Here is a 27,739-nt window from a genome sequence, read left to right as displayed (position 1 = left end):
ACAAGAAGCAGACTCCTAACCAGTAGGTGAAAGACTATTCTTGCAAATGCTATGGCAGTTCAGCGATGTCAGGAAGTGTTGTAAGGAAGGCATGGTATCAAACAGTGAAGACAGACAAGTGATCACAGTTCAAGGGTGTTTATTGAACTTCAATGGGTTGGATCAATGCCTATCTAACCCTAAATCTAAGGATGGGAGCAAGCTACAACCATCAAAGTATAAACAGTCCTAGAGGAGTCTTGTCAAAATAGAAAGAGCCTATACTAATAAACCTATTGCCAATCCTTACTTCTAAATACAAATGGTGGGGGGAAAATGATGTATCCAAAAGAAAAAGTGTTCAAAAAACAATACGTCAGGACAGCTAGATAATTTGCTTCCCTTCCCCAAGTTTTCAGCACGGGGCAAGGTGGCACACTCAAGCTCAGCACAGACTCCAGCTTCTCCAGCCTGAGGATGCAGTTCAGGATACAAATATCTGGGTGTTTGGAGCCAAAGTCTCTTTCCCTTCAAAAGTCTCTTATTCGCAGTATGTCTGAAGTAACAAACAAAATATCACAGTTCTCGTCTCTTCAAGATTTCTTCCTTCACAAAGTCTTTGGGTGTACTGTTCAGCCCGGGTCCCCCTCAGTCAGTCTCGGATCTCCTTTTCCAGTTCACAACGGTCTCCCTTAAACATTGGACCCCCTTTATACACTTTCGTCATTGGTCTCCCTCCATCAGGTTCGGGCCGCACACTATTACTTTTCTGTTATTCTCATGGAATCGAAGACTTTCGATTGTGCAAAGGATTTTGCCATAGACCCTTGCATGACCATTTCGATTTTCCTGCTTCACAATTTCCTCCAATTTACTTTCCTTTGATTCCTGCCACTTCTCCTTGGCTTACCCCGTCGCCCCCACCCACTAGAGACTTTCGACTGAGCACCTTTGCAGTGCAGGATCACTGTTGTCTGGGACTTTACTACAGCAATTTGCATTAAAGTTCATTCATCGATAATTAAGCTTTACTCTTGTCTTTCATCACACACGCCAAGGTTCACCTCTCTGTATACAATGTTGCCGCGTGTAACCTTTGCTTCAACACAGTCCGGTCTGGCATTGGTTTCCCCAACTCACCAGCTGTGTTGATTTCTTTGATCCTGGCGCCAAGGACGATACCACAGCGGCTTCTGCTCCTCCCCGACTCGGTCAGTCCTGTAGGAGGGGCCCGGGTACCTTTGACACACAATGCAGGAGTCTTCAGTTGTAGTTCCCTGCTTCATACAAATGGCTTTGAAATCCTCTGGAGAAGAACACTTTCTCGCCGAAAGGGTCAAGGGCCTTTTCCTCCTCGTTTTCACTCCTCCTCGTTTTCACTTCTCGATCTCCTGTATTTCTCCACTGACTCAGCTGTTGCCTGGAAAATACTACTCCTCCATGTACTTTGTCTCTCTCAGAGAATGCTCCCGTGCTTCGTCTTTTATCCATGTGGGAAAGCTTAATGGAAGTCAGGTGTGAGTTGTCTAAAGTAATTGCCTGACTTTGCCTGACCATAGTATTGGGACATGTCAGATGCATTGCTTGGGTAAGAGTCTTTTCTCCCAGAGCGGGTTGTCTGTGTGAACGTGTTCATGTAGGGAAAGGGGGTAGAGGTACGGTTCCCAGGTATCCTACCTGGTAGTATGGGGTGAAGGTGTTACAGGGGGGATACCGCATCTCTCCATCCGGTGGCCCACTCCCCAAAAAACCCTCACCCAGGTGATCCTCCGACACTGGTCCACCCCCAGGGCCTGCATCCAAATGCGATGGCCATGCCCTGGCCACCTGAGAGAGCGATCCCCGGGGACAAGTGGGTTAGATGCCTTCTGATTTCTCACAGTGCTAATCCCATGAGGCACATATAAAACAAGAAGCCATATTATAGGGGTTTGCACATTGTTGGGGAGCAAGGAAAATGGACATCTTTGGAACGCCACCTTCAGAAAAAATAAAACTATATGGGGAAGGCTTCTCTCCTAATAAACTACCGTTTCCAATATGGCAAGCAGGTTCAGCAGCCATACTGGGCTTGGGCAATGGATAAATGGAAGCCTGGCCGTTGCTGTTTTGCTAGTTATTACTATGGGATCTACAGAACAGCAGTAAAGGCAGGGCAATGAAGACACACCCTAACACTAATAACCAGAGAAGTCAGAGGCAGTAATGGTGGCGAGAAGCAATGCTTTTTAGCAATGGCAGGTTTAGTTATTAACCCGTCTTGCTGGTCACAAATATGTAGGTTTGCAAGCATTCTTAGCATTCTTGGTGTATTACTATGCAGTTCCTCATTGGGTTGCACACTGCACATGAACAGGATTACTAATTATTCAAGAGGGCAATACTGAATTTGATTGTGTATTGCGAGGAGCCAGAAATGAAAGCCAGACACAAAGTTGTCATGTTTTTGGTTAAAGACATTAAATAAAAATGGGTTGGGAAAATGCCTCTCTGGCCCCATTTTAAAGTGGAACGTCACAACCTAGAAACCAAAAACAAAGGATCTGTCTGGGTCAGGATGTCAGTAACTGAAAAGCTGCTCTTGTACCCAAAATGTCCTATCCTGACCCTCACACTATAAACAAAACAACAAAAGGGTGCAAGGAAATGTCTTTAACTTGATGTTGGTAAAAATGTTCAAAACCAAAAGTATGAAATGCCTCCAACGAAAATTGTTTCCAAGGTAAAGACCCTTGGATTCAGAGGGTGATCCCCTTCCCCTGGATTCTTAAATAAAATGGCAAAAATGTCTCTTTAGCTAACAGTTCCTTTGTGTGTTCACTGGACTCAAAAAGTTCTTGTTTAAGCAATAGGTTAACAATCTTTCTGTAGAATTTCTTGTTACTTTGTAGATCACCTGGTATACCCCCGTACCAGGAATCTTTACATTATTTCAGCTGCCTGGTGTACTCGCCTGCCAGGGCTGTTCATGCATTTTACAGTTCTTGGCAATACCACAATAGCATATACCGTGAGGTGCTTGGAACATCCGTCTATGGTAACATTTGCTCAAACCTTTCCCCCACACTGGCATCTCGTGCATCTGTACTTGATTGGGGTTTGCCTTTGTACTTTGCCTTGTCTGCATTCAAACAAACTTTGGGTATTTTCTGCATCAGCAATGTTGTACCATTCAAACATTTGTTGGCGCACTCGTCAGAACACCACAGGGTCCCCAGCTGCTTTGGGCATACTCACCGGTTCCTTCCAGCGTCTCAGATTCTGTGGTGTGATTCCTTCACCTGCTTTCCACTTGGAGTGGCCGGACGTTCTTCCAAAATCCTGCATGGCTCTGCGGTCACACGCCAGCTTTCCTTTTCAGCTCGGACAGGAAACTGTTGTCTCTTTGAGCAGGCCAATATCCAAGAGCTCCTGCGTGGGTCTCAGCGTCTCTACGCCCTTCTTGCTAGGGCACAGCATTTCTCCTGTCCCGGCGGCCTTCTCCATTCCACCACACCTGTCCGTGTGCCTTGCATTTGAGAGCCTCAGCCTGGGGTTCGTCGTCTTCTCCTGCACTTCTCAATTCAATAGAGCGGTTGCCATCTTTAAATGTCTCAGGCACTGAAAACAGCCAGCCTGCATGTTGTACTTCGAGCTGTCACTTTGCACAAACTCCCTCATCATCCTCCTCAGCTCAGTACCTGGGTGATTATGGGAGTTGGAGTCAATGGAGGTCCACCCTTAGATGGTTTTTCTCAGATTTCACATAAAGGGACATCAGAAACAAAAGGGTGTTGTGTTAGTTGTGGGTGTTTGGGTCAAAGGTGGGGGCCTCACCAGAATGACAATAGGCCATTAAGGACTCGGGTATTAGAGGGTCTTCCTTATGGAAAAGGGGGGAATACTTAGTCTTGTCCAGGGAAGTTAAAACATCTCCTTGTAGTTTTCTCCTCCCATGTGATCCTCCCTCATATAACCGCCTCATATAACCGCTCCAAGCATCGGGATCATGTAGCAGCTGCCATCCCCTGGCCACATGGAAGGAGGTCACCGCCGGCTAATCCATGGTGACGCGATTGGATTCATCACAGTACACAGTTGCAGATTACGAGTGCCATTCAAAGAGACATATTCTACAAGGTAAAGCCCCATGAGGCACCAGAGACTATGCGTGAAGTTGGGTTACTAATCTTTTGCAACACGCTGACCAGGATTCAAACCTGTGCTGCTCTGTGTTGTCTTGCTTCCAAGACAAACGCGTTGCCCCCGAGCTATCCTCCCAGCCCTGTTTGTTTACAGTGAGAATATGTAACTGTTGGTCCATGAAAGAATGGAGAGAGAGCAAACAGACAAAAATAAAACACCTTTGAGGAAACAGAAGTGCATCCTGGTAGAGACATGATTGTGCTCTGAGCCCTCGAGGGCATGATCATATTCTTGGATTTAAAGGAATTGGTCAAAGTAATGACACCTGTAATTGATCATGTAAACGGCACAGCTGTAGATTCTGGGGGCAAAGTCCTGCTGATGATTTATGCAATTGTATGTCCGATTACTGTGTGCCCTAAAACCACGATGCTGTAGCAAGAGTAGAGAAGCAGACATTTTTCCTATTCCCTCCACCCCCCTAACTATCCAATTATGATCCCTAAAGCCTTTTTCTGGCGTTTCTACAACCCAGACGCCTGTCCATTCATGTAGCCTAACCCAATTCCACCCTCAAGAACTAGTAGCAGTGTTATTTTACTGTCGTAAGCCAGCAGCCTCAAGCGGGAAGGCATGGCACTTGCCACTTCTGCTTTGAGTATTCTGACCAGTGGGTTTCCCTGTCTGCTGTACATAACCCATAATATCCCAAACAAAAAGAAAACACCTATAACAGAGATTCTAGTGATGTCTGATGCAGTGAAATGGCATGGAATGCCGAGCATTCAAGTTCACAAAGTTAAAAAAAAAAAAAATGTAAGAGCACAGACGTTTGCAGCTTTGATATGCGTTAAGAGCATGTATTGCAACCACAGTGTTTCCTTAATGCTTTGGACCGGAGAGTAAGTGTTGTCACAAAATACTCAAGAGAGTCTGCAAATGTGACTCTTTCAATGGAGAAATCACACACTTAAATATTAGTTATAATAAGCCAGAAGGGATTTGGTACTTCTCGGTCTGCTAATATATTTTTCATTAAGGAATATATTCATTTTTGCTGTGTGTTGTGAAACTTAGTATTGACGCACCCTTCCACCCTTTACAGCACCACCGAATGAGTGTCAGAAAAGTTACAAAAGCCCTCTCTCGGTAGCCTGAAATGAACATGGATGTTGCCTGATGTAAGGAAACCGGAGTTTAACACAGGAACCTGCACCCTGAACTTGAACTATGCCCTCATTTGACTTTCTAGAAAGAGTCTGTAAATATGTAACAAAGTTGCAAGCGTGAGAACACTGCAAAAGCAGCCATAACTGCCTGTTCTGTGTTACTGTTAATGTTAAAGGACAATCGTATTGCGCACTATCACCACCGAAGTGGTCCCCTGACGCTCTGGCAGATCTAAAAGGGAAAGTGGGGTTGGGGAGAGTTAGTAGGACCGAGCGGGAAAAGTTCAAGAGAGCAGTGATGGCTGGTGGCAGCTTCTGTTCCGTTATCACCACTTGCTGAGTTTGTGTGTGCTTTTCAGTTGGTAGCCGTCGTGTTATGTTGTGCGAAGCTAAGTGTGATTTGTTTTGTTGTTGTGGTGTAGTGAAGTGCATGTGGTTTGGTGTGCTTTAGAGGTGTGGTTGCGTTTGGCCAGAGTTTGAGAGGTGAATGCAGAAAGGTGAGATTTTGCGTGGGTTGGTTAGTGCCATCGCTATCTAGATGTGAAATATGCTCATTTCCAAATTCTTTCTAAATGTGTCACTGGCTAATTTTCACAATCCTGCCTAGATGTGACACAAACTATTATTTCCAATCTTGTCTAGATGCGATGAAAGCTAATATTCATAATTCTGTCTAGATGACACGCAAGGTAATATTCACAATCCTTTCTAGATGTGACGCAGGCTAATATTCACAATTCTATCCAAGTGGGGCACTGGCTCATATTCACAGTTCTATTTGAATGTGGCAGTGGCTAATATTCACAATCCTATCTAGATGTGACGCAAGCTTATATTCATAATTCTATCCATATGTGACGCAAGCCAATATTCACAATCCTGTCTATCCTGTGACTGGAACCTCACAAAAACAGTGGATAGTTTTAAGCAACAACTGCCCACACACCAACCTACCTAACCATAATGCAGGCTCACGTGGGACAAGCTCCTCTAGGAGCCAAGCTACTCTGAGGATCAACACTAAACAGGCATGCAAAGAGTAGATCATGAAACAGGCCTAGTGTTGCTACGCCCTAACCTCGTGGTACACCATCCCATCACAATCGGGACCCTCCAATGCTCCTGCAGTCAAGGAAGCAACTAAAGAGTCTGCTGCTCTGGGTCCCTTAGGACCTGCTACTCCAAGGTATATACCACCCCTGTATTATGGGATAGCCAAACTACTATGACCTCTAATCTTGCCTTCCAGCGACCTCCATTAACCCGAATTACTCCTACAGTGCTCTGCTGTTTCCTAGCTGGGTTTGTGTTACATAAACCCAAATGCAAACACCCAATTCCCCAAGTTCCATGGCCATTGAAGTGTTTCTATCATTGCCCAGGTGGATAGCTCATTAGTTAAGCACTGGCCTTTCACATGCAGGCAGCCTTCAATTCACAGGTCCGAATCCCATGGCAGGGCTGACTCAGGCCACCATCTTACCATGGTTGATAAATGGAGTGCTATTGAATCAGGTAATAATGACACTCGTTATTAAAGTGCTTGGAAGCAGTAGGAACAAGAGCGAAGTGCTATATAAGAAGATAAATGATCATTATTATTAATGGGCTGGGTCTGCAGTTACTTGGGCTCAAGCTGCCCCTGTCCTATATGGTAAACACCAGTGGAATTGCTGCTCTCCGTTGCCCCATCTCCTCGGACCACTGTGGTCGTAATATGGTTGACATGCTTTCCCAATACTTTGAGCAAAATGGTTCCTCTCAGCTGTTTCACTGGGGCTTGGGAGGCGTTGAAGGGAATGGAAAATTGAGCGGGCATGAAGGCCTGGGGAGGATATGATGGACATGCCAGGCATTGAGGTGTACAAGACTGGGGGACATGCAGAACTAGGGGGTGTGTGAAGACTGGTAGTGTCAAGGTCAGTGGCAGGATTCACACAGGGGTGGCCAAAGCACAAAGGTGTGTAGGGGCATGCAGGGATGATGGTCATCCAAGGTTAATGGGGTATTTGAGGTTGTGAGGGGATCTAAGGATTAGGAGTGTGCAGGGCCAGAGGCCTATCTCAGCATTGGCAGCAATCAGGGCAAGGGAGCTACTGAGGCTAAAGCCTTCTGAGGTATGGCATGTCTATGGAGCATGCCAGTCTTGGGGCATTTAAGAGTGGGGATATCCAAGAATGACACAATGGCAATGGTGGGAGTGCTTGCAGGGTCAGGGTTCACTCAGGTATGGGGCATTTGAGCCAGACTAGGGACATACAGTGACATCTGAGACTGTGGTATTCGGAGTCTAGGGGTTTTGTGGATTTGAGGGTCTAGGATTGGAATCCCTGGGCTTGACGCTTGCACGTCTGCGGGTCATGCAAGGTAACAAAGGTGGGCTTGAAGGCATTTGAGTCTTGGTTACCCTTTCCCATTCTTCAATTTGGCAAGCAGGATAACAGATAAAACCAAGGGTTTCCTTCCATCCCGCAACCCATTTACAAACGACAAGCGACAATGGTCATGTATATACAGTTGGGCACTCGTGGTGCTGCTGGGACAGTGGCATATAACAGTAGGGCCCTGGTAACAATTAATGGCTTGGGATCCACACAAAAACTGAAATCTCTCTCCCTCCCCCCAAGAATCCATGGGTACTCATGCCACTTACCCGTGCAAAGTGGTCATTTCCCAGGAGAGTCTGAAGAAGTATGGGCAGCTGTGCCTCCAGGTGAAGCTTGCGGCACAGCTCGGTCAGCTCGTCCTTGTCCAGGTACCCAGTGCCAGTGGTATCGCAGCTGCTGAAGACCTCGCTGAGCTGGGAGACATATTTGTTCTCTTCGTCCTTGTCCATCCCACAGCATACTGCAGCCTACCTGGTATGAGCCAACAGGGAAGGAAGGCAAAAAAGCAAGTCAAACCCTGGTGCTTGGCTATATATGCATGTGACAAAAGGAACCTGGGACAGTATGTGATTAGATCATGGCTCGAGTGTACCCCCCCCCCCCCCCTCAGGTGTGTGGAGTTTCCCGCCTATTCTCAATGTACAACTACAAGAGCGAACACTGGCAAGAAACAATTATCCTCTCAACTGTACTTAGAATTCACATGCCCAGGCGGGTACAATTAAAGAACCTAAAACATTTAGCAAGACTTAACTACACCTTATGTGTTGTATTTCTTCGAGAAGGCATTATATTATAACACCCACTTCCATTCATAGAAGGATTAAAACATGTCCAATTAAACCTCTTTAGAACTGCATAATATTAAGACCACGGACAAGGTTCTGCTGCTGCTCAATAGCCATTTAGGTTTTCTATGTTGTACTCTTTTATGCCGTACTGTATGTACCAATTGCACTAAGTGAAACCTGTAGAACTGGATAAGCATTGTTCTAATATATATATTTAAAGTGACAGATTGTTCACAATTACAGCCTGAATGAGCGGGTGCTTCATGTATTCGATTCCGCAAGCTCACTCCTAATGGGACTCCGTCCCAAACGCCCTTTGCTAGCCTAGAAAAGACAGTCTTCCCTCCACCAGTAGTGTGGGGGACTCTGCCCACTCGCTTTTATCCAAGATCTGTGCCCTCCCTACATCAGACACAAAACGAGAAGCTGCGCGCTCAAGCAAAAGTTGTAGGTGCAGAGTATGGGCTCCAGACTGCTGTGCACATGACTCCACATAGAAGTCCTGTAAAAAGATTCAACTGTGCCTGAAATAATAATGCAAGTAGATCGTCACAAGAGGCACGGGATTGGTTCAATACTTTACATTTGCATTATGGCCCAGAACGGGCCTCTCCTCATGGGGCCCCACTGTTACACTGCCACAAATGAATAAATAAATAAATAAGTGATCTGCATCGGAAAGCCGCACATCCGGAATAGCGGAAAAGTAAGACATTGGGGGCCATTATAGGTTTGCCAGTCTGGAATGAACGGGCTGCTAATAACTTTACTGGCATGTTTCTGGGCCGGCAAACTACAAGCTAAGAGCTGGAGGCAATTCAGGCACCCTACTGGCAAAGAACAGCCAGTAATACCAGTGCCGGTAATGTCGGGAATCCCACCATGAAGTCCTATTGGACTTCATGGAATGCGGATTAACCTACTCTTGTCGGCCCATGGAATCTGATGGTAATTCCAGCAGACCAAGTGCCGGTAACTGTATTACCGTTTGGCGGTATCCCGCCAGATTTACTGGCGGTATACAACCTAATTTATGAGGCACGTGTATTCTTGTCTCATTTCCCCCATTGTCTCTACGTTTTAATGTTTGATTTCAAACCTTTCATGTGTATCCACATTTTGCAATATATCAACTACACTAAAATTCCATCCAGAATATCTTCAATTTGTACATTTTATCACAATGAAACCAACATAGAAGTTAAAAAAAAAAAAAAAAAAAGAGACAATTCACGAGGGATAAAAGTCAATTTCAAATTTCAAACAAGACATCGGAATCCCATCATTTCTTCCAAGAATTTCATTACTGCAATAATCATAGTAAATGTTCACCCAACATGAACATATTCCACCACCCTTCCGCAGATAAGCTTTTACATTTTTACCAATAATGGCAACGTGTCGGGATCTTCAAGATGTTAAACCTTTACATTCTACTACCAGATGTTTCAAGGATTCAATCATTTCCCTTTTTTTTTAAAATAAAAATCTGCAATAGGACTCAGTCTTCTCTGCTTGCCTGCGCAGACTTAACACTTCTCTGGCAGGCAATATGTTTAGACGGAGTCGCGAAAAAAGATCTCGAAAATAGGGACATGGAAACTTATGCAATAAAACAACTGCCTTTGTATTTGGCTGTCTTTCCTGTGTTAAATTCAGTGATAGCCTATATGTATTTCTTTAATCTTGCGGGTTAATCCATTCCTGTCTCAGGATCTTTTCCTTCATCTTGTCTGGATTGGTAATTAATACCTCATGAGAGGAATTTAAACACATTAACCAATGCGTACATGTCAATTTCCAATTATCTAGAGGCCAATCACTTTTACATTTATTCCGATTTCTTAAAATTTAGAAAGGAGGGAGTAACAAATTTACAGGACAGGGCCAAGGATTTCAATAGAATGATCAATTGGAGTGATTGCAAACCAAATTTGTAACTAAAAGCTGCCATCTGTAGACTGCCAGGGAGGTAGAGTACTCTCCTCCAAATGACCACCTTGAGAATGTCTCAAATTTGCCAAGGCATATTCAGGGCCGCTTCTGGTCCATAGGTCAGAATCATGACAACCTTTTGTTTGTAAAATTTAACTACAGGGCCCATAGTGAATTGCCCATATTTTGTATGCAACACCAAACCTTGTGTGCCCAGGTTCTTACATTTGGATCTTAATATCAGCACCCATTCTTTCTGGTTTATACTGCAATTGATGGAGACTCCTGTAAGGAACTCATGGTGGGAACAGTAAAGACAGACAAGTGATCACAGTTCAAGGGTGTTTATTGAACTTTACAATGGGTAAGATAAACGCCTAATCTAAACCTAAATCTACGATGGGAGCAAGCTACGACCATCAAATGATAATAAGGCAGTCCTAGTGGGGTCTTGTCAAATAAAAAGGGCCTATACTAAAATACCTATTGCCAATCCTTACTACTAAATTAAAAAAAAAGAGTGTGGGATAATGTTCACCAGAAAAGAAAAGTGTTCACAAAATGAGATGTCAGGATGGTGAGGCTGGGGGACTCTCACGCACAGCACACTCCTTGGCCTCGTCAGCACGAGGTTCACAGTTCAGTTCAACGATCTCATAAACCTTCAGAGGCCAAGTCTCCTTCTTGCAAAAGTCTCTTGCATTAGAAGGCTTGCAGTGTTTCACAAAAGACAAACAGACTAAGGTTCTCGTGGTGATCTTGCACCTCGGCCGATTTTTCTTCGCCCCCAGGATCTCCCTCCGCCGGGCTCGGATCCTTACTACAGCCTCTCTTTAACACAGTTCATGTATTTCTAATACAATTCATGTATTGCCTGTTCTCAAAAAGATTCCTCTGTTACACGGGGAGATGGCTGATCAGCCCTGGATCTCTCTCTTCCAGGCTCAGACCCTTTTTAAATGTTTGCTTCCCTCTGTCCGATTCACTACAGCTTTTGTCAACTCAATTTCACTTCTGGCATTCACAAATCTTAATGTCTTTTTGAACAGTTCACAGTGGACAATCCCTCAGTCAGGTTAACCTTTGTCAACACATTGTTCATTGGGACTTTTAGGCTATGCCATCTTCCATCGGCATCCTCCGTCGGGTTCACTCTTGCCAACTTTACATTTCCTTCTATTTTCTTATGATGCAGGATTCATTTCCCTTGGGTTTTCCCTGGTTTGTCGTTCAAAGACTTTCGACGGTACAGGGGAATTTGCTATACCCCTGTATGACCACTTTGACCATTTCCTTGCAGCTCTCCTTGGACCTTCTGGTTCTTGTAGTTTCAAAACAGGTCCCGGTCATAGCCTTTCCAATGAGTGCCCACATGGCACCTGACCCCTCTGCACCTGGACCTCAACTGGGCTTTCTTTAACGATCAAACACAAACACAGATTCTTCCTCTTGCAAATTCCTTGCATTCAAAATGTTGCTACTTGCAACCTTGGGCTCCATACAGTTCAGTTTGCCATCAGTTTCCACCGACTCACCGGCTGTGCTGAACCCGTTGGCTTCTTTGTTCTTTGGAGTCAAGCATAGTACCACGTTACCCAGCTTGCCTCTCTGCCTGCATTAAAGCGGGAGGCCCCTGTGTACCATTGACATCTGCTGCTCTGCACACCAACTGTAACTCCCGCTCTGATTTCCCTTTCGGAGGCTTTGCGGGTCGGAGTTGAAAAGGGAAAGGGCAATTCCACCTTTGTCGTCCTTCCAGGTCTCACCGCCTTTCTTCTCAATTTGAACTGCCGGTTTGGTGTAGCGGTCTCCTCGTGGGTTCAGCCTTGCTCGAAGTGTACTTTCGTGCTCTGCCTTTTATCCCTGTGGGGAAGGTAAAGGGCTGTCAGGTGTGCATGATTGTCATTTGCCTGACTCTGCCTGGCGTGTGTGTTGGGACATGTCGGGTGAACTACTTTGGTGTTAGTCGGTTGTCTGTTACAGTGTATGAAAGTGTTTGTGCAGGAAAAGGGGGGTGGGAGGAGCTGGAGCTTCTAAATATCCTACAGGGTAGGATGGGGAAAAGGTGTTACAGGGTAGGGGATACCACATCTCAACCCTCTGTCACACTTCCACTACCCGAAGACCCCTTTCCCACGTGATCCTCCCCCACTGGTCCACTACCAGGAACTGGATCCAATACCTGGACGACAGATCCCCGGGTACTAGTATGGGAGATATCCTCAGGTTTTATTGGTGTAGGCCAGTCTAATGGGCCTGGCTAAGGTTGGCTTAGCTATTCTTTGGACCAAATAGGGGGGTACCAGGTCATGGATGCATTTATGCATGAGGGAAAAGGTTTTAAAGACAATCCTTTGTTTAACAGGAAGCCAGTGAGCCTGCCTCCTAAGCTCAGAGCTCAGAGATGTGGCTCCTTTTGGAGATGCTGGTGACAGCCCTAAGGGCATTATTTTGTAACATTTGAAGTTTAGAGATATTTTTGCCAGAAGTCCCTACAAATATGGGCATTACAGTAATCCAATCTTGATCCAATTATTGCTCTTGCAATGGTAAGGCAATTCTGTTGAGATAGAAAGGGTCTAGCTGCATTAATCAATTTGGAATGGTATGATGAGGATGCGGCAATGGCATTGACCTGTCTGTTGATAGTAAGGTTAGAGTCCAAATACACACCCAGGGTCTGGACCGTTTGGGATACCTTGATGGGTATGTTGTCAATAGTAAAGGAACTGTATTGTTTGTCCACTTTACCCAGGGTGGCCAGGGATCCAATTAACAGAAGTTCGGTTTTCTCACCGTTAAATATTACTATTGGCTTTACATCACCCCAAAAGCTTCTTTCCGCAGAGAGAAACAACACAAACAAATGGATTGGGGTCTCTTTCTTCGATCACAGATACCCCTGGATGCACTTTCACCAATGTCATTAAAACCGATTAGGGTCGGCCTGCCAGTCCTTTCCAAGCAGGATTCAAATAGACTGTGAAACCATCACATAATGGTTTTGATTGAAGCCAGTCTTGCGGTAGTACAAAATGTCAAAACTTTCCAAACCTAAACGTTCCTTATTAAAAAAGTGAACGAATCCTTGGTATTCTAAGAGCAAATTTGAAAGGAATTACCTTTCCCTTTCGCCTGATGTTATATGTGGGATACCTTACTTTTTTCCATTTAATTTGGGTTCATACTAGCATTCTATGTGAGTCTGAGAGTACCACACACAACCCTAACACGCTCCATGCACACAGAAAAATTCTAATTTGGTTTCGATGAAGCTCCAACCTTCTGTCACTATTTCACCCATCATAGTTGTAAGATGGCAGAGAATTTCACCCTTAGCTATAACAAAGAGATCAGAGCAATTATCAGAGGGCCTTCCCTTTTTGACCCAGCAGGCACTAATCAAGCAACCTCAAGCTCTTCCTCGAGTGCTGAGCTGCTGAATCTCAAGAAAAAAAACCTTCAAGACAGAACTTCACAGCCATTTTCTGCAGGAATATCTTAAAGCAAATATTATTCCTACTGGCCTAATAGTACGCAATGAGCTGTGTCTATTTCTAGAAGATCAGGAATATAAGACCAACTTCAGCTACATTGCCAAAAAATGTAGCCGCAACTTAATGGTCCACAGCTCAACGCCTTGGAGAAATTGTCCAAGCAGAACTGGATGCTGCCGAGCAAACCTTTATCAATGACACTTATCATTAATGCCCAAGACAAACTTTGAGAAGCCACAAAGCAATTTGAAGAATTTAAACTAACCACTCTTACTAAAAAAACAAAGAAGTTGGCCTGTGATACTCAAGACTTCAAAGCGGAGGTCATTTACCCATGCCTTGCTGCTAACTATACTGACAAAGCCAACCTTGATTGTAACTGAGCAGGTGGCACTTGTCACGCTCGCCTTGTCTCCACGGGGGCGTGCTCGAAGGATGTCTGCACTGGTGTCGCTCTGCTTAACTGAGGGTGCTAGCCCGCGTCTTCCCTTCGTTCTTGCCTCAGGAGATGTTCGTCTTGGTTTTTTAATGGGCGAGCTCTCCGTCCTGCACACTCTGGCAGGGGCACGGTTTCACAGTCTTTCCAGGATCTAGTTACTTCACTGATCCGATGGATTGCTGAAGTGGAAAGGCCGGAGTAAGCAGGTAAGTCTCTATTCCAATAACTCCTTGAAATAGCTGCCTTAAGTCTTTCTGCTCGAGATATCTAATGTTCGTTCTTGTCTTTCAGGTGCGGCTTTAAGCGGCTTTCGGATGATGGATGACTCTCCTGACAATGATGAGCAGGATTCCAGCTGGTAAGTATAGCACTGTGCGGGGCGCGCTAATTGTTCGCTGTATTTAGCTTTCCTTGATGTGTGCGACTAACCTGCTTTGTCCGTTTCTGTTCGGCAGGTGCGGCGCAGTTCCAAGAAGAAGATGGAAGAGCCGCTTGACGGGTTGAGATGCGGCGCGATGCTGGAATGTTGAAGAACTGCTCGATGGAGTTCCTAGAGGTGGCCGAATTCAGGTGAGTAGCTACCCGAGAGGGTACCTTCAGTTCTGCTCTTCTACAGATGCGGCTGTCCATGGGTAAGAAGAAGATGAGATCAGGATGTTCTGCAGGTAGGGCCTTCAATGCGTTTCTAACTCCTGTTCTTCTCTTTTTTCAGGTGCCGATGGAAATTAGGATCTGGATGGGCGTGGCAGAAGGGAAGCAAGAGCTGGGCTGACCCGGTGAGTGTTACGCTGCAGGAGTGCAGAATAACGCGAAGCGTGTTCAGTTTGCAGGGTGCGGTTTAAAAAGCCTTGCATGTAGCCCCAGGAAAATAGTCCCTCCTTAACCGTATCCTGCCTCCAGGTAAAGAAGTCCCAAGCCACACCCTGTACTGAATGGCTCAGCCTCTCAGAGCCAAGTATACGGCCCATGTATTTAGCACCTACCATGAGTCCCGGTGAGCCTAGCTGGGGCCTGGGAAGTCCCCAAGGAAGCCAGAGTCCGGGATGGGCTCACCAGTTTCAGGGTTTTGGGAGCATGCACCATGACACCACCACAATGCAGAGAGTCACATTCTCAGATAGTAGCAGTGACTCCTCTACCGATTTGGGGTCTGACACCAACTACTAAGAACACTTGTATTATTGGATTAATTTCCATGCTGCGCCTTATGATGCAAACTTATCTATGATTTAGTTATCAGAACAATTCCTGATGGGAACACCTCTTGTATTTGTAAAAGGGTGGCAGTGGCAGAGGGATTTCAGTCGAAGTCCCTGTAACCATAAAAGGAAGTCAGATTCTAGAACACCGTAGAGGAAAATAAACAATTTAGGGATCTCATGAATGGAAGATCAGAGCCAGCCCCAGCCCCCTGCCCCTCAAAATGGAATGTTGCACTGGTACCTTCCTACACACCAAGGCAAAGAAGTAATCCTTAAGCTTTCCTGGACTCATTGAAGTGATAGCAATTGTCAGGCAATTAAGGCCAAGTATCGGGAGGGGAGTTGGCTAGATATGAATCCATGTTAAGTCAGTATTGCTTTGATCAAAGGAATGATCAGACCAAGCTATTATGAAAATATACTTTATATCTCTCAGGAGGTAAGCCCAAGTGGTGATGCAGATTACTGATAAGTAATTAGGGTTTAGAAGGATTCTAGGAGCATTCTTAGATCTTGACCAATTGTTAGAGTCAACCACAAAGCCAAATGTCAAGAGCAGACAGTTAGAATACTGAAGATACCTTACGACTTGTATTAGTTCAATGAGTATTCAGTCCGTCATAGGAACTAATTATTTGCTCGAAATAATCTTCGGTCATTTCTCCCCTGAACATTTCTGGTGTGCCCAAACCCCTACCCAAACTTCCACCCACACCCCTACACTCACCCCCACACCCTTACTTGCCTTCCGTCTCGCTGGACCCTGAGACGCTGGTTCTCTTTCACTTCTGTGATCGGGAACCGGCGGTGTAGGGTCCTTTTTTTTGTTGTTTTGTCGGGAAGTTACGGGGGTGTCCCCCGCAACACCCCGCTCACTATAGTGAGCGTGGTGTTGCGGGGGACACTCCCGCAGCCCTGCTTTTTTTTTTTTACCTACCCCACCAAAACATACATACCACAAAAGGTTTGAACCTTTGGTGTTCAAACTTTTGGTGGTATGCATTTTCGTTTTATTGGTGGCGTAGGTAAATTGGATTCGGTCATTTTGACCGAATCCCAGGATAAAGGTTGTCTTTGGTAGCAACCAAAGCCCGTGGGGTGGGGTCAGTGTGCGGGGCTCTCAGTGTCCAGTGCTACAGCCGGTTTGTGTGATGTGTGAGAAGCCAGAAGGTTTCTCACCCGCTAGTTCCCGGGGGTCTCGCTCTCAGGTGGACAGGGCATGGCCATCGCCTTTGGATCCAGACCCTGGGGGTGGACCAGTGCGGGAGGATCACCTGGGTCAGGGGTCTTCGGGGAGTGGGAGACCTGATGGCAAGACTTATCCCCCCCCCCCACGTAACACCTTTACACCACCCTACCAGGTAGGATACTTGCCCCCCTCACCCCCTTCCCTGCATGAACACTGTCGCACAGACAGCCCACTCTGGGAGAAAACAGACTCACACCGGTAGATTGGAAATATGGTCACTCGGGATACCGGGCAGAGCTTTGCCATCAGAAAAGTTCTAAGAAGAGTGTAGGGGATAGCCGAACTTTCCATTGATTTTGTTCTAGACTGGCTTCAGGACTTCTCCGCTTGTTTAACATAGTTATGAAACAGACTCTCAGTCTATAGTAGAGGGAGCAAAGTTAACCCCTCAGATCTCAGGTGGCATTAATTCCAACTTTTGGAAACTATCCATCACTGCCACATTCAACTCCCGGGGCTTTATACATTGCGTGGATTCAAGCGTGAATCTAGATATTCTCATATGTTACAGCTATATTTGGCAACTTTACTCCTTGCTCTCCAGGCAGTAGCCTGGACCACATATGGGAACATCTCTATACCACTCCTTTTCTCATAGGAACAAAGGCTGGCTGGTCCCTTTGGTACTGCATTTACACAAGATTTCAGTTTAAGGACATGCCTGGGTTATAATGTTTTACCACAATAAAATTAAACAAAAGCTGCCACAAACTAGTGAGGCCTACCAAATATCTATGCAAAGAGAATCTGACATCAACACCATGCAGAACTTGAGGTCTAAGGTGCAAAAATAGGTATTCATGTCCCTGTTTAGGCCTCAGATGCAGGCCCATCGGTGGAAAAATATAGTAAGCCATGTCTGGAAGTGTCAAAAATATGCAGAGCCTCGTGCCAGAAGTGTAGGGCGGCATTTTCTGAGGCAGCCTGTACATCATTGTGAGACAGACACGGAACGCTCATTGAGACATGTAAGCTCCCTGAATAAGCACACAGGCTTCCCTCAATAAAATGTTGAAGCTGCTTCAGTAAATTACAAAACATCCCTTCGGTGAGGGGCTCAAGCTCCTCTCTCTGTGACTCTAAAGTCATTTCAGTAGGAACTGCAAGCTCTTTTCAGTGACAAGCTACTGCTCGGGAGGATAGCTCAGGGGCAACGTGCTCGCCTTGGAAGCAAGACACGGAGCAACACAGGTTCGATCCCCGGGTCTGTGCTTATAAACCTCTGGGTATTAAGCGCATTATAAATGACCTATCATATCATACTCTCAGTGAGATGCACACTTTTCATAGTGTGATTCACAAACTGCACATATTCCACTCAGAGAAATGCACACAATTTCCTTAAAATTCCTGACAAGGAACAACCAACCCGCCACACACTCCGTACATCCTTCTTTCAAAAGTTACACTTTACCAGGCAAATTGACAGGGAATTTGATTGGGTATTGATAATACCTAGAAATGACCAGCTTCAATACAGAGAGAGTGAAGCACAAAAAGAACAGATAACCAAGGGACCATGTAATCATCCAGTAATAACACAACAGAATAGAATTGTTAAGGACCTACAATCCATTTTTAACATAGATGAGGAGCTCAAGGAAATCCCTTCAATTGCAAAAAAACAACTGAAAAATCTAGCATGTTCCCTCACCAGAAGCACGTTTTTACCAGATCAAGACGAAATATGACTGGAAACATCTACATGCATTATTAGGAGATGAAGAACCTGCCAACACATCGGCACCAAATCAGCGAGAACAACCCCACAGAACCAATTATTACAGAACAAGGGAAATACAATTGCAAATCACCCAATGTGGTATAGATTATCCAATACAAAAAATGATCACAAGCAAAGTATGTTGGTGAGACTTGCAAGGAACTATGTGAAAGAATGAACCTGCACAGACCAAAACAATCACCAGTAATACTACACAGGATGGAAATCTACTGCAGGGCCTGTCGATGACGATACTGAAACGTGGCATCTGGAATAACACACAAAGGAGAACATGGAAGCTCAAGTACTTGATGATTCTCAACCTGAAAAATGCTGGTCTGAAAGACACAATATTTATGGCACACTATGGCCTACATTGAGGTTGGGACTGTTAGGGAGATTTATCATGTGTATGCTTCATCCCCTTCTCCCAGTGAGACCCCAGCACTTTTTGCTTGACTTCTGGGCCTTTTTCTTTCTATCCTTAATAAGCGGAGCCTTTTTCCCCCCTTATTCATTCTTATTTGTTGCGACTTTCGGAACTCTGTTCTCTAGGTTTTAGCTGTCTGATGGAGTCTGCTTTCCTCCATATGTCTTTAAATGCATCCGTGTTTACCTTTTGCAGCACACAGCACCTTATGTGCAGTGTTGCTGGGAACCCTTTAGGTTCTCCTTTGAGATTCTTTCCTTATCCTTACCTACTACAGTTCTTAAGGATAGAGGGATACTTTGTATCCTTCCTAAAACGTTATACTGCGAGAGATGAGCATATACCACCTTATGTGGAGTGCTAAAGGAATACTTAGTATCCCCCTTCTGTCTTCTCCAATGACTTTTTAGTCACATAGACAACCCTATTATTATGGCTGGTGGCAGCGGGCGTGTTCTACCAACTATTGAGCTATTTATTTTACCGCAGACTGTATTCACAGTCTTGGTTGTGCACAATAGGGTTACCTATGTTCTAACATGGTGGCTCCTTTCTTTTTTCGCCATTTCTACCATGGTTGGTTGGTGCTAGCCCTTCTTCCATTCCAGGAGGAGGAAGTCTGTATGTGTGTTTTGCCTTTGGCAGGAACCCTTGGGTGTCCCTGCCTAATCTCCAGTGTGTCTGTACATGCAGGAAGTGGGTGAGGAGTTTTTCACTCCCACTGCCCATTGTCTGCCAGAGTGCCTGAATGGAACCAGCTCCCAGTGGAGAGCTGGCTCTCCTGATTGGACAGCTTCCCGCCCCTTTCTGTAAAATGCTGAGAGAGTTTGCAGAGGTGTGTGCAGGTAAAGTGAATAAAAAGGTGAGGTGAGGTTTCTGAGGTGAAAGGCAAGTCGACCACTGAAACTGAAGTAACCAAAGCTGAAGACGACTAGAGATGCCTGCAGACCCTTCTCATCACTGCGAAGCAACCACTGCTGTCCTGGCCCGGTTTTCTACTCGACAGAGGAGCTCCGAAGAGGTCTAATCCTTCCCTCTGGCTGGTGAGACCAACTAGACCCGAGTCGAACTAAAAATTGGCTCATCTCCTGAGGTGCTGTGCCTGCCCAGGGCTGAAGAACGTGAATACCATGAGGCCTACGAACCATTTTAAGTGCATCGTCTTTGCTGAGCTCCACGTGAACCTCCAGAGACACGACACAACCCATCTAAGTCTCCTCACTAGAGTGCAGGACTTCAGAAGCAAAGAAGATTGACTTGGGCGAATAATGTCCTTTGTTTGGAGACTGCTTCCGATACCTCCCATTTAGAGTCCTTCCTTTTGTCACCAGACCGAGGAATCAGGAGACCGGGTCTGTAGCTGCTGCACAAAGAAGAATCCAGTTATGAACATTTCTTCTAACCTAAGGTACTGTGGGGTCAAAGGTACAATTTACCTTGATCCAAGAATTTGCTCCAGAGTGACTGGAGTGTGTAAAGAGGTGAGTGTCCACTCTACCTCTGACCCAAGCTGTGCCCCTTTAGTGAGTTCTTTTGCGGGGTGTCTCCATCTTTGAGTTGATTTGCAAAGTATTCTATCCTAGAGACTGCAAGTATCCTAAGGAACTTTCGCTGTTCTGCTACTTCCTAAGACTTTGAAGCCTCTTCGAACTGACTTTTGTGTATAGTTAGGAATTGGACTTTTAAAGCATATGTCTGAAAAGGGGCTCTAAAATGTTAAGTTTGGATGTTGTATGATTAACCAACCTTTTTCCTTCCTAAAAGACTTTATCTTATGTGGTTTTGCCAACTAAATACAATTACCGTATATCTTTGTCTTTACGCGACGGTGCAGTATTACTGCTAATACAGTAGAACTGTCAGTATCAAACTAACAATTGTGAACGCGAGCAACTACCATTGAAGCAATGGCCTTTGAAAAGTGTGTTTAAGTATTCCTAAGTGCATTGGTTAATTGAGCTAAGTATTTAACTACCTTTCTTGTGTAAATATAATAAAAGTATATATTTTGATATAGCATTTTTAAGTGCAAGTGTTTCTTTGGACTATTGTATTTACTGGGTTCATTGTACTCATCTACAGCTCACATCTTCCTCCTATGATAAGCCTGACTGCTCTGCCACTCTACCAAGGTTCCCTGAACAGTACCGTTTTATGCTAAGAGTTGGGGACCTGTATACCAAAGGGATAGTGTTATGAAGTCTTACCTCAAGTGGCCTTTAGGAAAGCTCCCCTAACAGGGACCCAAAAGGAAAGTAGAATGACAGTAATAGACGATGATCTGCCGTTACTACCTCTCACATACGACTGTTGGACACAATGTGTAAGAACCCTGAATGAGTAAGGACTGGTGGGGTGAGGGGTAAAGAGGGTGTGCTTTTTAGTTTTGGGTGTTAGCAGAGGGGTATAGATAGGAGGGAAACAGGATGTGGGACACAAAGCCTCTTGTTCTTTGGCTTTGTAGACGCATGTGGACAAGTCATGGCCATGCTTATACCTATGGCAATGTCCACCTTCAAACTCCCTGAGCTTGTTCTGTAATATCAAACTAGGGGGTTAATTGTAATTGTGTATTTATTACGTGCCTAATAACCAGAGGTTTCTAAGCACAGACCCGGGGATCGAACCGTTGTTGCTCCGTGTCTTGCTTCCAATGCAAGCGTGTTGCCCCTGAGCTATCCTCCCGGTGAGGATGCCACTGTAATTTCTAGGTAGCCTTCAGAGTGGTAATGGCTTACTTGCAGCTGTATGTTAGCTCCTGGTGGAATAGACATGTCTTCACCAAGTGTGCAGGAGTGTTCAATGGGTTAGAGAGTCTATTCTTTAGTTTTGCATCATAACATCATTTGAATCTAGGTGGCCATGAAATACATTTATTCAAGATAAACACTCTTATTATCCCATGTAAATTAATGGTGCTTTTACCGCGTTTTGAATTAATGAAGTTGCGGGCAGTCCTATTCTATATTCAAATATTGTTTGCAAAAATAGAACTATGCAGAGTAAATTAGATGCTTGCACAATTCCAAGTATCCTGTACCAAGATTACTTCTGCTGGGTGGCATTCCTGCAACCCTGAATTAAGCCTTCTTACTTTCTTGCTTATAGCGCCTCGATGCCTTTGGGCTGTAGTGCGCTCTACAAATCCAAATTTTTTAAAAAAATATAAAAAATACAATTCATCGAACCAGACTCTTCTAATGCGGCTGCCTCCCAATGTACACTGTGAGATCATTGCACATTACATTAGTACTCGATATTCCAAACATGGAGTTTATAAGCGTGGCACAAAATGACGTTCGTAGCTCAAAGGAGGTGGAGTAAGGACAAAAAACAGCAGACTTTTTGCTAGTGGCAAACGCAAATAGAAGTTATTTTATTTTATTCTCCAAACAATAACTAATCTTTCCACTCAAAAGAGACTGTTTTTATATACATGTGTGTACAAGTGGACCAAACGTAAAATGTTCCCAGGAGTTTTCCCTTTGAATCCACAGATAGTGTCCTAGTGCAGGGCATGAACTAGCACAAACACCGACACTGCCACATTATCGAAAGGGAGAAGAAAGCTATCCACATAAACAAAGGAAAGCTATATTCAACGTTTTGGTTTTTTTAAGGAACAATTTTGGTTCATAAACATTTCAGCCTGTTGAACAAAAACCCTGCTTAAAGCTATGTGTACAGCAGAGGTGCAGTGAGTGCCCTGACAAGCAGTGGAGTGAAAACATAAGACTAATGAAGTCATGTTACAGTTATGTCCAAGTTTCAACACGATCATGGTTAATACTTATTTATAGAGAACTAAACTTTAAAAAAAATAATCAGTTGCACTTTGGAATGTTCTCTGTGCCAACTGAAGCAATAGGCCAATATATTTTAAATTTTTAGAACTGCACGCCTTGCATAATATGTTTGAGAATTATCGGAAAGCTAAAGAAAAATATAAGCGTTTATAGCTTGGGGTCACCCGGAAACAATATTTTTACTCGACAGGGCTCAGTATACATAAATAATGCAAAAGCCCATTTATAAAAATATGCATATCTTAAGAAAAAAACCCATGTCACAAATGTTGCAGATTATAAACTAGAAAAGTATATACAAATTCAAATGTATATTTTCTTATCTATTTTTTCCCAATCTGGAACAAGACTGGTTGGTGTGAATGTGACTAAGTAACTTTCTTTCGCGGCGTGAATTTGCTTTCGAGTCGCATGTAATGCATTGCCTACACTGCAGTCCAAGACCCTGGTGGAGGGGGTTTGGTTTGGGACAGTATTAAATACATTCCTTACAACTTGTCAAACTTGTGAGTCTTCCCTCATTTGAGAGTCTATATTGCTCAGTTAATGTATTGACCGGTAAATTGGGCTAGTAATCTAATCGTTGCTCCCTTTGACAATGTAGAATGTGCTTGGGGATTTTTCTGTTGCATTTTATTTGCTAACCTCTGTGATGAATCCCAAGATATCGTCCTTGCTTCTCTGGGGTGTTAGGAAGAATTCTCAAAAATGTGTTAATTCCCTGAGAGACTCTTCTTCCCTTTGACTCTGTGCTTTATATTTTCCCCAGGGGAGGGTTAAACTTATTTAACATTGGAGGGTTTTAAAAAGTACTTACCCGTTTGTGAATTATTTGTTAACCTTTGTTTTATTCCTCTATTCTATCTTTTACACCAAACTCAGTATTGCTCTAAATGTACCAGTGATAAATTAATGACCATAGTGTCCTAGCTATTTAAGTCAACTGAGGGTGTAGGAAGTGTCTGTGTGCCATCCCCAATGGGTATCTGATTTAGAGAAACTCTTAGTGTGTTTTGAAGTGTATTATCATTGTTACATGTTTTGCTCCCTTCTGAAGAAGGCTTATATAACTGACTTAAATTAATAATTGTTTTATCAAGAAACCTTGAGTGTAAGAGTTTATTTGAATAACTGTACTGTGAAACTGTGTCACAACATTATTGCTCACATTGACCCCTCTTGAGATAAGCCTGGCTGCTCAGCTACACTACCAACCTGTGTAGTTCAGACTTATGCCAAAGGTTGGGTCCCTATTGCCAGGAAGTCAAAGTTATTGTAGTGCACCCAAAGGGTACTGCGTACGATCATGCCCAACATGGGGGGAGCTCCTTCTCATGAGGCCAAGGAGGTGAGGCTGCTACCCGATGGTCCCCTTGGGGGTGGAACTCAGTGGGAGGACAGCATGGGGATTGATCCCCCCACCCCCATGCGGCCAGGGACAACTATCCAGGCAAAACGTGGTATTCCCAGACTAACAACCCCTCTCTCTACTTCTAGTCATACACCAACTCCTTAAATAACCCACACATCAATGTGTAGCCCAGGGTAGAAAGTCCTACGGCCTACTTGCAAAGTATTGAGACGAGGCAGAAACGCGGAACCATTAAGTTCACTGATGAACAACTATGGTGAGCAGTCTAGTGGCTCAGAAAAAGCCTGCGAATGTCGCATCTTAAAAATAAAAGTGACGGACAATCCAAATGAAGAAACCCGCCCTGTAGGGACCGGGATGTTCGAAGGAGAGAGGAGAAGAGCACAAACCTAGATCTTTTCCCGCAGGCAGGGGCGTCCCGGGAAGGTCTGCCGTCGACGGACCAGCCGACAAAGGCCATCGGTGGGATCCCGAAGGGCGGAAGTCTAAAGAAATAAGGGTCCGTCACCCCAACACATAATGAGTAGCCTCATAAGCCGCCTTCCTCGTGGCAGTGCTTGGGAGTGAAGGATCCCAAATACTACCAGCCAAAGAAGTAAAGAAATAAGGGTCTTTGACCCACACCAAAAAAGTAAACTTTGACGCAGATGTCCAGTCCCTGGTGGGTTAGTGAAACAGAGCTGTCTGAAAAGCCTGAGAAAGGCCAGGGGAAAGGAGGGAGTCCCCCACCAAGAGTCAACCTACCAAAACCCGAGAAAGGTTAGGGCGAGGGAGAACTCCCCCTAACATTGTGAACGAAAGACCAGAGGGGAGGGAGTCAGTACACAGAGGGAGCAGTACACGAAGGCCCAGGGAAACAAGGTCCTTAACCCTGAAGGTTAACAAGGCTAACCAGGAAGAACCCAAACTGTGAAGACAGCTGTGGGTAATAAGGAATGCTGATGTTTCATTTCATTTAACTGTGCTTTGAGAACTTTTAAACCTAGAACTTTGCGTTTACCTCGAAACGAGATTGCAGCTTGAGGGAAGGGAGTCTTTCCCTCAGGATACAGTCTCACTGTGGAACTCTTGGAGATTCACCACTTCTTTAATTTAGTATTTAATGTAAGGGCAGGAAATAGGTTTCCAACACAGGACTGTGAACTCTTTATTTTGGACATCCTGACAGACTGTGTAGTACTTTTAGTTGTGGCAGGGAAACCCGTCTTAGAAATAGGGTAAAATAGGTTTCATATAAAGTTCTTTGCCAACCAACATGCCAACATTGTGTCAGACTCATACTTCTGGACCCTTTAACCAGTCATTATTGTATACATTGTATGATCCACCTTGAAAATCCAGAATTACTGATTGGATTGCCTCTCTGCAAGATGCTTTGGGCAACTATGGACTACTTTCCTGTGAATGAGAGACATTACTGCCTCTCTTACGTCTAACATAGGCAGACTTCTTTCTATACGTAACTTGGGATCAGTAAAACAAGCAGGTAGTTCAAGTTGTTGATCCCCAATTAACCATTTGTACATCAATCTATCCAATTATACTCCTAACTCTTCCACTGTTTCCCTCTCATGCCTGCCTGAGCACCTTATCTATATCTGACTCCTCCATTGCCCCAGTGGCAGGCAAAATCACTTTGACGCCATGAGCTATGGCAGTAGGTGCTATACAAATGCAAGACAACATAACAAGATTTACCAATCTATAGTTGTTGTGTGTGTCTACTTTTTATGTCAAAAAGAAGCTTGGATGGGTCAGATCACGTTTTCTCCTTTCCCGGTGCTCTTAATTAAATTCAGGTTTCAAATTTAGTCTCTGGAAAAGACAAGCATTTCTTGTCTTTGGTACCATGATCTGTTCTTCAGGAACTTGCAAAAATCAAGACTCAGAATAACGTGTTTGTGGATGTCTTGTTTTTCTGTGTCCTATTACGTTTCAGCACTGGGTGGGCGTGGGGGGGGGGTGCTGAGGGTACATTACAGGAAGCCCAGTGGGAGATGCATGGTTTGCTCTGGCCAGGGATGTATGCCCTGCAACAGACAAAGCGCACAGTTACGCAGCTAGATGGAGACCCATGTACACCTCTATGCATGGTCGCCCACTGTTGCTCAAGCAGGCTGCTTACAAATATTAGTGAGCTAGAACGTGGTTGTAGACCCTCCTGGGTGGGGTACACCCCATAGAACATGCTTTTTGAACCATCCTCAGTAGAAGGGCTACCACAGCTTTGCAAATGTTTTCAAACTTGCGGTTTCACCTAAAGTAACTGGGGCAATCCAGAGCTGGACCTCCCCCTTGTTCACTGTGCGTGAGAGAGGCTCAGCTTCACCTCACTGATGAGGCCCGACTAGGCTGAAACACGTGTCTGTGGTTGCTGATGGTACTCTTGTTCAGAGAGGAATTGCCTAGCATTTTGGTGCTGGACCGCCCTTGAGGGTGGGACCAGACGGATATGAACATTGATACTTCTCTGTGCAGGGTGCAGCTTTGTTTCTGCATATATTTGATAAAATGAGTGTAGATATGCAGCATGTTTCAGTGGGTTATTGTCCTACTCAGTGATGGGATATTTGGGACCGACAGGCTGGAGGACCAGAGAATGTTTTCTGTTAAGTATAAAAAACAGACTAAGTCCTCCACGCCCCCCCCTCGGTTTACCCCTAAATGTTTGGAGCAGATCGGCCTTTCCTATGTTGTCAATTTCCTCTCAGTCAAGGCAGGCGCTTTAGCTTTGACCCCCCTCGACGAAACAACACTCTTACAGCTGGTATATGTACTCAGAGTATTAGTTGAACTCTTGAAAGACTACTGTGAAGACAGAATTACAAGCTGGGGCAAAACTAAAAATCCAAGAAGAAAATGGGTAATCTAAAGCCTGCAAAATTATGAACCACAAAACATGGATGCCTGCAAGGCAACCCCACTTAACCAACACATGCGATCCTGGGTAAACCACACTACCTAAATGGGCCTCATTTTCTTTGGCTGCCAAAATAAGGGATCACTGAGAAGGGATTCTGTCAAGTGTGCACTGCACAAAATGCCTTACTTCTACATTGCTTGAAGAAAAAAAGAGTAATGGCTTCATATGCAATAATCAGAACAGCAGTAATAATGATAATGCATATAGTGCATACCAAGCCTAAACTGCCCCCAAGCTTGTACTGTGCTCATGATAGTGTCCCGTGTGAGCCAGGGTTCTCTCCAAACAGAAAGCTTCAATAAACCATGTCATTTCAATGGGTTTTACACCACACTATGCTGCAATTTGCATGGTCTCGTGGTGCTCTAGAAGCTAAAATGAGGGGTGCAGTTTGATTAGTAAAGATAAAGGGGGGAAAAAGATGGGCTTGCTGGTGCGCGCAGGTCAGAAGTACCCCGGCTATGAGTCAAAGGGTGTTGCTAGGTGGTTTGTGTCGAGAGAATTTGAGGCATCTCTATCCCGAGGGGAGTTGTGTGTGCCCACAGCGTGCGGGCATTCATCTGATTCATGTGTGCTGGGAGGTGTGCTTAATAGCTGTGCATGGGTGCGTATTATGATGAGCAAAGCAGAATTTCAGCACGTTCATTGAAGGTAACAGGCAAGAGGCGGCCCGATCGGCATTTGAATTATCATATCCAGTAGCCATGCGGAT

General features: G+C 44.7%; 1 protein-coding gene across 5 annotated transcripts in view; it reads right to left on the bottom strand.

Annotated features, from left to right (window-relative positions):
• The window catches only part of NINL (ninein like), a 1,017,292-nt gene that overhangs the window by 805,582 nt on the left and 183,971 nt on the right, over positions 1-27,739 (bottom strand). For all 5 annotated transcript variants that reach the window (XM_069607820.1, XM_069607817.1, XM_069607819.1 and 2 more), the window contains exon 2: positions 7,927-8,131. In XM_069607820.1, the coding sequence (XP_069463921.1) occupies positions 7,927-8,109 (183 nt within the window). In that variant the 5' untranslated portion in view covers positions 8,110-8,131. The remainder of the gene's footprint in view (positions 1-7,926; positions 8,132-27,739) is intronic.

This window comes from Ambystoma mexicanum, chromosome 4q, assembly GCF_040938575.1.
Source record: "Ambystoma mexicanum isolate Mex_15411 chromosome 4q, UKY_AmexF1_1, whole genome shotgun sequence".
Taxonomy (NCBI): Eukaryota; Metazoa; Chordata; class Amphibia; order Caudata; family Ambystomatidae; genus Ambystoma; species Ambystoma mexicanum.
Note: the sequence above shows the minus strand (reverse complement) of the source record. Positions and strands in the feature narration are given on the sequence as shown.